This window comes from Garra rufa, chromosome 2, assembly GCF_049309525.1.
Source record: "Garra rufa chromosome 2, GarRuf1.0, whole genome shotgun sequence".
Lineage (NCBI taxonomy): Eukaryota > Metazoa > Chordata > Actinopteri > Cypriniformes > Cyprinidae > Garra > Garra rufa.
In genome coordinates, this window is record NC_133362.1 from 35,375,631 (window position 1) to 35,391,153 (window position 15,523).

At 37.9% G+C, this 15,523-nt stretch overlaps 1 protein-coding gene across 1 annotated transcript in view; it reads left to right on the plus strand.

Annotated features, from left to right (window-relative positions):
- Positions 1–7,044: 7,044 nt before the first annotated feature.
- vwc2 (von Willebrand factor C domain containing 2) overlaps positions 7,045–15,523 on the plus strand; it is a 49,460-nt gene continuing 40,981 nt past the window's right edge. Inside the window, exons 1-2 of the mRNA XM_073834171.1 lie at positions 7,045–7,742; positions 13,104–13,854. Of these exons, the coding sequence (XP_073690272.1) occupies positions 13,207–13,854 (648 nt within the window). The 5' untranslated portion in view covers positions 7,045–7,742; positions 13,104–13,206. The remainder of the gene's footprint in view (positions 7,743–13,103; positions 13,855–15,523) is intronic.

Sequence of the window (15,523 nt, forward strand, 5' to 3'; positions counted from 1 at the left end):
TGCATATCTGCTGCCTTGAGTCTTTCAATAATACATGCAGTGCTTAAAACAGGGTTATTTTGGTTAAAGTAAGCACGTCTCTAAGAACCAGAAAGCACCAGGGAAAGCAGTTTTCGTCCACTGTAACGTTACGTGATTCATATTTGTCCTGCAGAGAGCTTATTTTGTCCTCCTTATCAACCATTTGTTTCTGATGGATGTTTGCTGTTTTGTAAATGTCATCAGTACGTCACTGGTTTACTAGAGAACAGACACAGTGACATACTGAATGCTATTCATCTCAGTCAGACACAGAACATAACATTCCCATTGGATCCGTGGATACTGCTCGAACAAACTGCATCAAAGCCACTAATTTTCATGCATTCGGCATCCACGTTTATATAAAACGTCAAGTTGTCTCATGACTCGGCATGTGCGCTAATAATTTCCCAAGACGTATGAATGCATTATGACATAAGCTTTACCTTGGATGTTCCACGACAGCCTTCTTTCGAGGGTCCTCTGACACATTTTCCTCCCCTAGAAAGAAAAAAGAAAGGCCTCCATGAATATTAATAGTTTGTCTGAACTTTTTTACCCTTTAGCAGAAATGTCCACCGAGACATCAGTTGGTTCTAGACAACAAACTTTGTCTGGCAAAAATTGGAATGAACTTTTCGTCACCCTTGTTTTAGAAACTACCTTTTCACAGGTACTTCTGAGACAGGTTTCCCTGCAGGTTACTCAATCATGCATGTGGTCTACGTGAACCATTACCAGACTGTCACTCAGTGCACGTAGAGCCCTTGTCCTGTTCTCAAGAAGCAGAGCCCCCATTCAACTTTAATAAAATAACTTCTGCTTTTAGAAAACACTCTCATGCTACGACGTGAGAATTTGACCTTAAACCTGGCGGCTGGAGGATCTGAATCACGTCTGCATGCCAAGTCCAGGTTCAGAGTAAGGCTGGAGTGGATCAATTGTTAATGGGCATGGAAATGCAGTGTCAGAAACGGAGTGGGTCGTGAAAATGGAGGGGGTCGTGCATGGTGCATGGCAGTTTGCGCTCTGTTGTGAAATGTAGTGTTGTGGACATCTGTGCCTGCCTCTTTGTTAATGTTGAATTAATGATTTTCCCCTCTCACCCCATCAAAAGATGATGATGGAAATGGCTTCTACCGACCCTGAATAATCAATTATATTAATGCAGGCCTGTGCTGGATATGAAGAGCATTTCTTTAAAAGGACGTAATCATCTGGCCTCAAGCACCACTGTCGTTCTCTGTGTATGTGTGAGTGAGTGTGTTTACAAAACTGTCCCCAGAAGTTGGTTACATGTGACAGCGTCCTTTTGGGGACATCTGGGGACATTCTCATTGTTCCCTCTCATTTCTTCCCTCTTTTAACAATAATCCTATGTTCTCATTTAGATAACTAATAAACTTAAAATGCGTGTGTGCTTGCTTTGCTATAGTTTGGGGATATATTATGCTTTAAAACGACTGTTTCTATTTGAATATATCAAAATGTAATTTATTCCTGTGATGCAAAGCTGAATTTTCAGCATCATTACTACAGTCATATCATGATACATTAGATATCATTTCAATATGCTGTTTTGCTGCTCAAGATTTTTTTTGTTTTTGTTATTATTATCAGTGTTGAAAACAGCTGTGCTGCTTATTTTTGTGAAAACTGTGATACTGTACATTTTTTAGGAGTCCTTAGAGGAATAGAAAGTTCAAAAGAACAACTTTATTTGAAGTCTTTGGTAATATAAATTTCCATACTGTTGCATTTGATCAGTTTAATGCATTCTTGCTGAATAATTTTTATTTTTATTTTTTTTATGTACTGACCCCAAACTTCTTAATGATAGTGTAAAGCCTTTTTAGAAAAAACAATTCAGAAATAAAATAATTTTTTAATTCATTAAAATAATAAATAATAAGTTCTACAAATGTAAAGTGCTCCGATCCACTTTACACTCTGGGTCCAGTCCGGTTTTCAGTTTGTAAGTCATTTTGCAGCTAACTATTTTAGTTGACAGAGAAAAAATATATGAACTATTGGCTTTTATCATTTTACCTGTAGCCTGTGATCTGGTTTTCCAAAATTTAAGTTTTGGTGTTTTTCTCATGCTTCGTGATCGCTCTTCACACGTAAAAAAGGAAAACCCGGAGTGGAGTTAGAGCCGGGTGAGTATTACTTGAGTGCTTCGATCCACTTTACACTCTGGTTCCAGACTGGTTTTCAGTCTGTAAGTCACTTTGCGGCATAAATCAGTATCCCCTCACTGCAGTACACCAGATGCATCCAGGGGGTGGAAATGGGTAGGTTTCGGGATCAGAGGATGGAGATGAGTAGGTTTAGGGAATATGTAAGGTGGGAAGAGTTGGATCTATATCCAACCTCACCCTTGGATCTTGTGTTCTGCAGTAAGGAGTCTAAGGACCATGGTTTGTGGAAAGATTTTAGTTGACAGAGAAAAAATATATGAACTATTGGCCCAGTTTTTGACTAAAATGTAAATTAATTGATATCAAATACTTTTGTACAAATACACTGTATACGTGTACAGTCGTGGTCAAAAGTTTTGAGAATTACATGTACATATAAATATTGGAAATTGGAAAAGTTGCTGCTTAAGGTTTTATAATAGCAATTTGCATATACTCCAGAATGTTATGAAGAGTAATCAGATGAATTGCATGGTCCTTCTTTGCCATGAAAATTTACTTACTACCCGAAAAAAACTTTCCACTGCATTTCATTGCTGTCATTAAAGGACCTGCTGAGATAATTTCAGTAATCGTCTTGTTAACTCAGGTGAGAATGTTGACGAGCACAAGGCTGGAGATCATTATGTCAGGCTGATTGGGTTAGAATGGCAGACTTGACATGTTAAAAGGAGGGTGATGCTTGAAATCATTGTTCTTCCATTGTTAACCATGGTGACCTGCAAAGAAACGCGTGCAGCCATCATTGTGTTACATAAAAATGGCTTCACAGGCAAGGATATTGTGGCTACTAAGATTGCACCTAAATCAACAATTTATAGGATCATCAAGAACTTCAAGGAAAGAGGTTCAATTCTTGTGAAGAAGGCTTCAGGGCGTCCAAGAAAGTCCAGCAAGCGCCAGGATCGTCTCCTAAAGAGGATTCAGCTGCGGGATCGGAGTGCCACCAGTGCAGAGCTTGCTCAGGAATGGCAGCAGGTGAGCGCATCTGAACGCACAGTGAGGCCAAGACTTTTGGAAGATGGCCTGGTGTCAAGAAGGGCAGCAAAGAAGCCACTTCTCTCCAAAAAAACATCAGGGACAGATTGATTTTCTGCAAAAAGTATGGCGAATGGACTGCTGAGGACTGGGGCAAAGTCATATTCTCCGATGAAGCCTCTTTCCGATTGTTTGGGGCATCTGGAAAAAGGCTTGTCCGGAGAAGAAAAGGTGAGCGCTACCATCAGTCCTGTGTCATGCCAACAATAAAGCATCCTGAGACCATTCATGTGTGGGGTTGCTTCTCATCCAAGGGAGTGGGCTCACTCACAATTTTGCCCAAAAACACAGCCATGAATAAAGAATGGTACCAAAACACCCTCCAACAGCAACTTCTTCCAACAATCCAACAACAGTTTGGTGAAGAACAATGCATTTTCCAGCACGATGGAGCACCGTGCCATAAGGCAAAAGTGATAACTAAGTGGCTCGGGGACCAAAACGTTGAAATTTTGGGTCCATGGCCTGGAAACTCCCCAGATCTTAATCCCATTGAGAACTTGTGGTCAATCCTCAAGAGGCGGGTGGACAAACAAAAACCCACAAATACTGACAAACTCCAAGAAGTGATTATGAAAGAATGGGTTGCTATCAGTCAGGATTTGGCCCAGAAGTTGATTGAGAGCATGCCCAGTCGAATTGCAGAGGTCCTGAAAAAGAAGGGCCAACACTGCAAATACTGACTCTTTGCATAAATGTCATGTAATTGTCGATAAAAGCCTTTGAAATTTATGAAGTGCTTGTAATTATATTTCAGTACATCACAGAAACAACTGAAACAAAGATCTAAAAGCAGTTTAGCAGCAAACTTTGTGAAAACTAATATTTGTGTCATTCTCAAAACTTTTGGCCACGACTGTACACTCTAAAAAATGCTGGGTTAAAAACAACCATTTTTTTGGGTTATTTGGCAACCCAGCGCTGGGTAAATATTGGACAAACTTCTGAATGGTAGTGTAAAACCTATTTGAAAAAAAAAAACAATTTAGAAATAAAACAATTTAATTAATTCATTAAAATAATAAATAATATCAAAATCTGTTTTCCCAAAATTCTACAAATGTTTTCTTTTATGGGTTAGTCTGCATTATAATCAAAGTTATACAGAAACAACAGAAGTCTAACCATGTTGAGAACTGACAATTTGAAAGTCATCTTTTATCATTTTACCTGTAGCAAGGATCTGGTTTTCCGAAATTGGTTCTTTTCCAATGCTTCGTGATCGATTTCTCTCACTTGTGAAAATGTAAAGCCCACAGTGGAGTTGGAGCTGGGTGAGTATTACTGACACTTTACACTCTGGTTCCAGACCGGTTTTCAGTATGTAAGTCACTTTGCTGCTTAAATGGAGAATGGTTTGGCTTCTTGTGGAACTATCTTAGTTGACAAAGAAGAAATATACCAACTATCGGCTTCGTTTTGACTAACACATAAATTATTTTATATTTAGTGTACACTCTAAAAAATGCTGGGTTAAAAGCAAACATTTTTGGGTTATTTGGCAACTCAGCGCTGGGTAAATTTTGGACAAACTTCTGAATAATAGTGTAAAACCTATTCAGAAATAAAATAATTTCTTTAATTCATTAAAATAATAAATAATAGCAAAATCAGTTTTTCAAAAAATTTATTCAGAAACGAAGAAAAGAAGTCTCACCATGTTGAGAACTATCGGCCCAGTTTTTGACTAAAACATGAATTAATTGATATTCATTTTAATAAGCGTACACTCTAAAAAAAATGCTGGGTTAAAAACAATCAATTCTGGGTTATCTGGCAACCCAGTGCTGAGTATTGGACAAACATCTGAACGGTAGTGTAAAATCTACTTGGAAAAACAATTCAGAAATATAATAATGTCATTAATTCATTGAAATAATAAATAATATCACTAATATAACAATCTTGAAATTCAGTTTTTCTAAAAATTCTACAGATGTTTCTTTTATGGGTTAGTTTGCAGTCATTATAATCAGAGTTATACAGAATCGAAGAAAAGAAGTCTCACCATGCTGAGAACTGACTATTTCAAAGTCAGCTTTTACCATTTTACCTGTAGCGAGGATCTGGTTTTCCGAAATGTAAGTTTCTGTGTTTTTTTCTCACGCTTTGTGATCGCTACGAACAGGTTTGTCTCACGGGTGAAAATGTAAAACCCGGAGTAGAGTTAGAGCTGAGTGAGTATTACAGTTCCAGACCAGTTTTCAGTTTGTAAGTCGCTTTGCTTTTTGACTAAAACGTGAATTAATTGATATGAATTGCTTTGTCTAAGCGTACACTGACATGTTGGGTTATTTGGCAACCCAGCGCTGGGTAAATATTGGGCAAACTTGGTAGTGTAATGTGAATGGTAGTGTAAAACCTATTTGGAAAAACAATTCAGAAATAAAATGATTTAATTAATTCATTGAAATAATAAATAATATCACTAATATAATAAATAATCTCGAAATCAGTTTTTCCAAAAATTCTACAAATATTTTTTTTTCTTTTTAATGGGTTAGTCTGCAGTCATTCTAATCAAAATTTATACAGAAACAACAGAAATTTCACCATGTTGAGAACTGACAATTTTAAAGTCAGCTTTAATTATTTTACCTGTAGTGAGGATCTGGTTTTGCGAAATGTAAGTTTCTGTTTTTCAAACGCTTTGGGATTGCTCAGAATGGGTTTCTCTCACGCGTGAAAATGTAAAACCCGGAGTGGAGTTAGAGCCGGGCAGTGATGGGAATAGCGGCGCTATACGGCGTTACTAACGGCGATACTTTTTTCAGTAACGAGTAATCAAACGAATTACTGTTTCCCCCGTTACAACGCCGTTACCATTACTGACAATAAAATGCGCGTTACTATAACGGAGAACACTGAAGCGGTTTTCATGCGAGCAGCGTCTCTCTCAGCCATAGGACCTCTCTTTCTCTGGGGTGTGTGTGTGTTTGTGTATGTTCGGGGCTGAGGCGGGACACATAACCAGTGATGATGATTGGTGTGGCTGTAAACGTGGTGTAACTGAGAACGCAATGATTGGCTTAGATTAAGTAAATTTCCATTGTTTGCCAATCAGAGGCAGAGTAGTGCGGGTGTTCACACACAAGCACGCGCACGATCAGTCTCACACACCAACAGAAGTTACAACGATGGCAAGTCCAACAAGTTCAAAGGTAGCTTTCGCAAACTGGAAATATTTTTCCCTCGCTGATGAAAGGCAAAAATGTTTATGTAACGTGCAACTTATGCCCAGGAAAAAAAGAGTCTCTCTGCGTCGGTCTGTGCATTAAATATTTAAAGTTCTAAACCATCTGTGCTTTATTGTTCCACTATAGTAATGATAATATTTATAATAATATGTTGAATTTGATAGTTGTCTCTCACGTTGTCCCACAACAACATTAAAATAGTGTAGATTAGTGTACAATGTTTTATATTTATTTCATAGTTATATTAAATTCGATTTTTTTTAAAGTAACGCAATAGTTACTTTGCCTGGTAATTAGTTACTTTTATAATGATGTAACTCAGTTACTAACTCAGTTACTATTTGTGAGAAGTAACTAGTAACTATAACTAATTACATTTTTAAAGACACTGGAGCCGGGTGAGTATTACTGACACTTTGAGGGCTCCAGTCCACTTTACATTCTGGTTCCAGACCGGTTTTCAGTTTGTAAATTGCTTTGCGGCTTAAATCGTGGATGGTTTGGCTTCTCTACTATTTTAGTTGACAAAAAAAGAAATATACGAACTATCGGCTCAGTTTCTTTAATGTGTTATACAGAAAAAAAGAACATCTCATGATGTTGAGACCTCACAATTTTAAAGTGTTAAAAGAGTGCTGAATCAAAAAGTTTTACTGATACCAACAGGTTTTTGTAAGGATTATCTGTGTGTATTCTGATTTCACTCTTGATAGCTAAAAAAAATCACATTACAGAAACAATCGTAGCACAAAAGTTCAATCCTCATGTGCATTTTTCATCATACCTGCACATTGAAATGTCTCTTTGTCCTCAGAATCTCGCGATCAAGGCCAACACAGCAATCAGGAAAACAGACACGCTCATCGCACATCTTAAGACGGATCTGAGAATGGATAGGCTCTGTCAAAACAACGTGAACGAATGATTAATCACACAGTGAATTGTGTGAGTCCAGTAAGGGAATGTGCCACCTGGTGGTGGGAAAGGTGACGCGCTGTTTTCATTAAACTCCTCACCATGTGACGTATGTCTGCCGGTTTATGGTTTTTTTTTTGTCACTGGTGCTGAAGAGTCCACTCCTTTCTTTCAGTTCTCCGGCAAGAGCTGAGGAGACATTAACAGCCCCGACGTACTCGTTCGTGGCACCATTTGAACTAAATTTCTTATTTCCTGAGTGCAGCTGTGAGGTGATGTGGAGTGTGCGGAGACTGATGAACGAGCCTCGATATCAACTGTGTGACAACTATCTACACAACACAACAACCACACCAACGGAAAGATGCAGGTATGATCTTCTAGTCTGTTTAAACGCCTCTAAATATTATTATAAAGTTACATTTAAACGTTTAAGATGAGTCCATATACTGTTCTGCATTGACCGAAGCGCTTAAACCTGCCCAGTATGAAGAGAACTGATATTTACGGGCGCAGAGTGAAGTATGATACGCATAAAATAGACTACTCGCTATGTTTCGTTTCCGTAAACGGTTTTCTTTGGGTTACGTTACGTTGATTAACTTATGTGGGTGATATGAATGTTAAGGTTAATAGCTTCTATTACAGCGCAGGCAGTGGTTTTGTATCTGCTTTGTGTCGCATCATTATCTACGCCTCTTTTTCTCATTCTCAGCTTCAACTCCACATGATTGCCTCAGTTATTAAAGTGATTTTGCACCTCAAATGTTACACTTTCTGTGGTTAAACGCGAGACTGAAGATGTAATTTTCGAGTGGATGTGAATGATGCTGTGAAGAGCACCTGTGCATTGCATCAACAGGCTCCACAGCACACAGGGACTGGAGTTGAGATAGCTACATGCATGGCTTTTTATCCAGTAATGCGAGTTTAGATGAGCAATTAATTAATGTCATTTTCGTCTGAAATTGAGTGTTTGATATTTCATGAGTTGCTGTACATCTGGTTTGATGTCATATTTTTCCACTCAGCCTTTTCCCTATTTGAATTTCCCCTCATTAAAAGCTGTTTGTTGTTTACCAGTACCAAAACTGTACCACAATTTGTTCTGGCAGTTTAATTTGTTTGGCCGAGAGCCTTATAAAAGAGCTGGAATGTTTCACTGTTTTTACCACTCGGCCTTCTGTATATCATAATAGGAGCTTTGGTGTCTTATCACCGATCCAAACACGTCTTGTATCATTTTACCTGTAGCTAGGATCTGGTTTCCCAAAATTGAAGTTCCAGTGTTTTTTCATGCTTCTCGATCACTCTGAATGAGTTTCTCTCACGTGTGAAAATGTAAAACCCGGAGTGAAGTTTGAGTATTCGCCTTGCCCTTTGAGCACTCCGATCCACTTTATACTCCAGGTTCTAATCCGGTTTCAGTTTGTTAGCGTGTATTCACACTTGCCATGTTTGGTTTGTTTAAAATGAACTCTGGTGTGTTTGGTGCGCACCAAACCGCTAAAAAGATGGATCTTGGTCTGCTTCCAAATAAACTCTGGTGTGATTCGAATGAAATATGAATGCAACATGGACCAAATACTTCTAAACGTACCAAAAACAGAAAGTAATGTCAAGATGTGACTCTATGTGACATGATTTCAAGAAGAGAACAAGCGGTGTATCCAAAACAAAATGAGCAGAGGGCAAACGTAAAGCAACGAGGAGGTAAAGTGCCTTTTATGAGGTCTTTGTGAGTTCGCAGGTGGTCAAAATAAAACCATATCCACACAACAAGTGCGTTTGGTCCAGCAGACGGCATTAGTTGTCGAACGCCCCTTTTCCTTTTGTTTAGAGTGTTTGGTGAGTTCCGTCACGAAATATATGTCATTCAACCCGACCAATCAGGTTGTGAACGTATCACTATGCCTTTAGGTTCAATATCTTTAGGTTCGCTGTCAAAAATGCCAGTGTGAACGCTAGTGGACCAGGACCAAATGTATTATTTTCCTTTTTGGTCCGAACCAAATGGACCAAATGAGCCAAACGAACCGAACTACAAGTGTGAACACACCCTAAATTGCTTTGCGGCTTAAATCGTGGATGGTTTGGCTTCTTTTAGTTGACAGGGAAGAAATACACAAACTAACTGCCCAATTTTTGACTCAAACATACGTTTAAAAAGAAATTGTCAAATCAAGTCTCAGCCTTACTTTTTTACTTTTTTCAATAATCCACTTCAGATTTACATCCCAATACGTGAGAAAATATCCGCTACTTCTGTTTCATTGTTACTTTCATAATAGCATAGCTGTGATACCCTTCCAGCTTTGTGCTTATAGCATAATTAAAGCCATGCTGATATTCAACAGCAATCATGCTTGTGTGATATTAATTATTTTTTCCACCAACCCCCCCCCCCCCCCTCATTTTAAATCCATTTCATGATTAACCTCTTCGTGTCGTTTAACAGATTCAATTGAAGTGAATTGATTGCGCTTAGCTGGACAGAGAATAGAGGAGTTTATTGAAGTGCTTGTGACTCAAGTTCCCTTGAGGCAATTTACTTTCGTGTCCATCACCCCCCGTGGAAATTGATGCGTGGAGGTGCGATTGGAAGATTGCTGTCGCTATGTGTGATTACACCCGAGGCAGTCAGCCTTCACACATTTCCAGCATGGGAAAGTTGTATATCTTATCAAAAAAAGAGAAAATAAATTATTTAATTAATTATATATAGTTTTGGTTATTTTCTATCTTAGGTGATGTTCTGTACAGTGTACATTACATTTACTTAAAATTATCGGAACAAATTACATGTAACTCTTGTTTAGAGTTCAGTATCAGCTCTTTAAAAGTGAGTAATTCTACAAATAGATCAAATAGGGTTATTGGAATAAAAAACAATGTTTATTAATATTACTAACAGTTATTTATTTAGATTAAGTAATTGAAGTTGTACTGTATATGTGATCCTGGATCACATAAGGGTCCATTTTTTGAAATTGAGATGTATACATCATCTAAAGCTGAATAAATAAGATTTCCATCGATGTATGGTTTGTTAAGATAGGACAATGTTTGGACAAGATACAACTATTTGAAAATCTAGATTCTGAGGATGCAAAAAAAATCTAAATATTGAGAAAATCGCCTTTAAAGTTGTCCAAATGAAGTACTAAGCAATGCTTATTACTAATCAAAAATTAAGCTTTGATTTATTTACAGTGGGAATTTTACGAAATATCTTCATGGAACATGATCTTTACTTAATATCCTAATCATTTTTGGCATAAAAGAAAAATGTATCATTTTGACCCATACAATGTATTTTTGACTATTGCTACAAATATACCCATGCTACTTAAGACTGGTTCTGTGGTCCAGGGTCACATATATGTTCTGCATCTCATTTATGAGAAATGTACAATTGACTAAGAGCAAAGGCTTTGTGGTCTTTTGACCACACATTACACAAACACTCGTCGCACAAACACTCGTGAAATATAAAGCATTCATTTAATACTTTAAATTACTCAAAGATCTTGGTACATGAAACATGACAAGGCTAGCAATCAACTAATTGGTCCATAGTGAACAAATCCATCCTGGCAACAGGTTATAAACATGACCAAAAAAGAAAAGACAAATCAACTACAACAACAAATTTAAACAGTCACACAATGCAATCATAATTATTCATACTCTAGTGCACACTGGGAGGACAGCAAATGGGTCTGAACTGAAAAAAATTGCTGAAGACAGAATCATGAGCAAGAGGAACATTTAGAGAGGCAATGCTTGTAAATTTAAGATGGCTTATTCATATTGTGTTGGATTTGGTCAATTTACTGGAATCACTGAAAGCTCATTAGTTGTTAGTAAAAATTAGTTGCTATTATTTCAGTTGTCTTTATATTCTATTCAATGATGGTTAACTAAAACAAAACAAGAACATGATTTTGTTTACTACAATTTATGTATTATATTTTCATGAAATCTACAGAAGCACAGAGTTGGTTTTAAAGCTTGCATGGCTAGCTTGACTGAAGAATCATTGAAGGTTTTTTTTCTAAAGGAGTATTGAAGATCACTGTTTCTAGTGTTGCACTCCTTAAGAGAATTGATTTTGGGTCAGTTGTTTGATAGCTGCTATGGCCAACTTTGCTGACTGGTGATGCATTCAAGTCATGTCTGAAAGATCATATTTATGAGTTGAACATCCATGAACAAAACCACAAAATCGTAATTGTGAGTGGGAAAAAAGTCGTAAAGCCCCCACATTCGAAGTTGAGAGCATGTCATTGAGAAAATATGTTGAATGCAATAGGTGCAGTATCTGTATTAACTGTAAATTTGTAGAAATTGGTACAAAATATGACATTATGCAATTATGAATATATAATAATTGAATCAGCAGCACCTTCAAATATAGAATTGAAGTCAAAAGTTTACACAAACCTTGCAGAATCTACAAAAGTTTTATTGTTTTACCAAATTAAGAGGGATCATACAAAATGCATGTTATTTTTTATTTAGTACTGAACTGAATAAGAAAAAAAGATATTTACATGTAGTCCACAAGAGAAAATAATAGTTACATTTATAAAAAATTACCCTGAAGTTTACATACACTTTATTCTTAATACTGTGTTGTTACCTGAATGATCCACAGCTGTTTTTTTTTGTTTGTTTGTTTGTTTAGTGATACAGTAGTTGTTCATGAGTCCCTTGTTTGTCCTGAACAATTAAACTGCCCGCTGTTCCTCAGAAAAATCCTTCAGATCCCACAAATTATTAACAAATTATCACAAATTATTATTATTATTATTATTATTTTTTGTGCATTTTTGTGTATTTGAACCCTTTCCAACAATGACTGTAAGATTTTGAGATCCATTTTTTCACACTGAGGACAACTGAGGGACTCATATGCAACTATTACAGAAGGTTCAAACACTCACTAATGCTCCAGAAGGAAACACAATGCATAAATTTACCTTATTTTGCCTTCTGGGAGCATGTAAGTATCTTCTGTAGCTTCTGAAGGGCAGTACTAAATGTAAAAATATATCATATTTGAGCAAAATAAGAAAAATATACACATCTTCATTCTTTTCAAAAGTTTACACCCTTGGCTCTTAATGCATTGTGTTTCCTTCTGAAGCATCAGTGAGCATTTCAACCTTCTGTAATAGTTTCATATGAGTCCCTCAGATGTCCTCAGTGTGAAAAAATGGACCTCAAAAATCATATTTATTGTTGGAAAGGGTTCAAATACACAAAAATGCTGAAAAACCAAATAATTTGTGGGGCCTCAAGGATTTTCCTGAAGAACAGCGGTCAGTTCAGGACTGTTCAGGACAAACAGGGGACTTATGAGTAACTCTTACTAAAAAAACTATTATTTTCTCTTGTGGACTTTATGTAAATGATAATGTGAAATATCTTATTTAGGTCAGTACTAAATAAAAAATAACATGCATTTTGTAAGATCCCTCTTATAATAACATTTCGGAGATTCTGCAAGGTGTATGTAAACTTTTGACTTCAACTATATCATAACATGCAAAAACACATCATATTAAATCAATATGCTACATCACCATATTGATCCAACCAAAGTGATTTGAAAGTACCAGACATCCCAATTCATAAATATGAACTTCCAATGAGGACTTGAATGCACCATAACATTGCATTGCCCCTGTCCATGGTGCTGAACTCTAGTTTTTTTTTTTTACAGATGTGAGGATGCTTCAGCTCTACTAGACTCTACCTGCGATTTGAGGATTGTAATGTGAGTCCAGGTGCAGTCCCGTCATTTTATTCTGGTGGAGAGGAGCGAGATGCTTCACTCGGCTGCCATGACAACAGGACTTATCTTTGTTAGCTGGCTCTTGTATACGAGCGCACGGGGCAATCCCATTGTGTCGGTGCCAGAGGGTGGGGAGAAAGAGCGCTTGGAGCGCGTTCTGACCCAGGCCAAAGAGGGCGCGTTGAGCCCCGGTGCAAAGCAGCGTCTGGAGGAGCTGAGTAATCTTGAACTGGAGGGGATAAAGGGTGGAAACAAATCCAGTTCTAGCAGGACCAGACCGAACATGAGTTCATTGAGACGAGGGTCCAAACCGCAAGGTAAGACCCTGGAAGCCTGGGGTGAGCAAGAGTCGCTCAAGCAAACCGAAGAGGCGCCGACGGAAGAGGCCAACGCCTCTCTGGATGCAATCGATGAGTATGCGTACCCCGATTATAGGGGGAAAGGTTGCATGGACGAAACTGGGTTTGTGTTCGCCATTGGGGAGAAATTCACCCCGGGACCTTCCACCTGCCCATGCCTGTGTACAGATGAAGGTCCATTGTGTGCACAACCAGAGTGTCCAAAACTTCACCCCCGTTGCCTGCGTGTGGACACCAGCCAGTGCTGCCCGCAATGCAAAGAGAGAAAGAACTACTGTGAATTTCGAGGGAAGATCTACTCATCTCTGGAGGAGTTTAAGGTTAGACCAACACATTAAGTGCTTCATTATCCATATGCCAGCTTTAACTAGGTTTATTCTTCCCTTTTATCTGTATTCAACGGTGTCAGGAGTGCCAGAGTGACCTTTATTTTATGGCAGATTACGTGAAGTCTTTGCGTTTAGCTCTTTACTCCTTTGAATCTCTGTTCATTATTGAGTGGAATTGAATTTTTGTGGTCCAGTGGAGTTTTCTGTCCAGTTGAAGAAATCTAATGCGTGCACATCATGTCTTGATTATGTATTGATTCCAGCAGGCCAAAAATGAGATTTCAAAATTGCACATTTTTTTCATTTTTAATCCATCATTCTTCCTCAGCCCCAGTCTTTCCCCAGGGAGGAGGCTCGCAACAAGATAAAATATTGTTTTTCTCCGGCATTTTGTGCTGTGAAAGTGTGAAGAGTTCAATTATTATGCGACACTAATGGTGACTTATCTTGCTTAGGCTGTTATGTAAGAGAAGACGACAGGTCTTTTTTCCCCCTGTAAGGCCCTATTATGATGCTCTCTAATTTCGCCTTTAGTGAAAAACCCCTGTCATCAGTTTCAGAGTTAGCAGCAGGTGCACAAATGATTCTTTTTGAACTGCGTGTCTCACCCTACAGTGTAGCCAAAGCCATTAGTTGCTTCTACAGCTAGAGCTTATGCTCTTGATTCAATTTTCATTGGTTCCTCCTCCTGTGTCATTGGAGTCCTTATCCAAAACACCTGAGCTTTATGGCGAGCAGTGAGATTTATTAATGCAGGAGTCAGCATAAGCGCTTTTCACAAAGAGTGGTAATGACCAAGCACTGAATTTATTGGTTCTGCTCAGCCGCACCTAATGCATATGCAGGCCGCAAAGATAACAATTAAACCCACGGCAGAACGAAATGAGTCCCGGTATCATATCTGTTTAGTCCCTCAATGCGAGCCTCTCAGGGGGGAGCTGCCGAACGAATCCGTGCTCGCCTCTGTTGAACTTTTCAATTTTAGAAACCCCCTGTGAATTTTTATTTTATTTTCCATTACAATTGGAGGTGACACATTGTCCTCTGTTTGATTCGTGGAAGATTGTCTCAGGAGATAGTGTGTGCAGGAGGTTCTTTTTACAGAAATGCTAATGCCAGAAAAGTCTTTTGTATGTTATGCTCAGAAGCAGAGAAGAAGCAGTGAGCAAAACTGATCGTTTGCTCATATATACAGTATGTGATTTCTGAGACATCTGTGGAGTCACATGAACGCTTGAGAAATCCACTGTGTGACAGAAAGACTCTGAATTTATCACGGTTCAGGTTCATTAAATACACATGGCTGTTTTTTCAACTATGGGCACTTTCGGTGCTGTGGATTTTTAAAAGTGAAACGCTTTTTGAACTTACTACTTCATTTAATTTGTCCAAAATGTTCAACAGCATATGTACATGAATCACAGTAAAATTCCCTGAAACATAATTTCCACCACATCTGAAATCACCGTTCAATGCAAATGATGGTGGTGGAAATGTCATTTTAAACATTTATGGAATAAAATGTCAGACTCTTTCCTCTAATTTCTAAGGCTAATTTCATAGCTAGCATTTTTGTATCGTAGATAGACATTTAAAGGATTAGTTCAGTTCCAGAATAAAAATTTCCTGATAATTTACTCATGTCTTTCTTTCTTTAGTT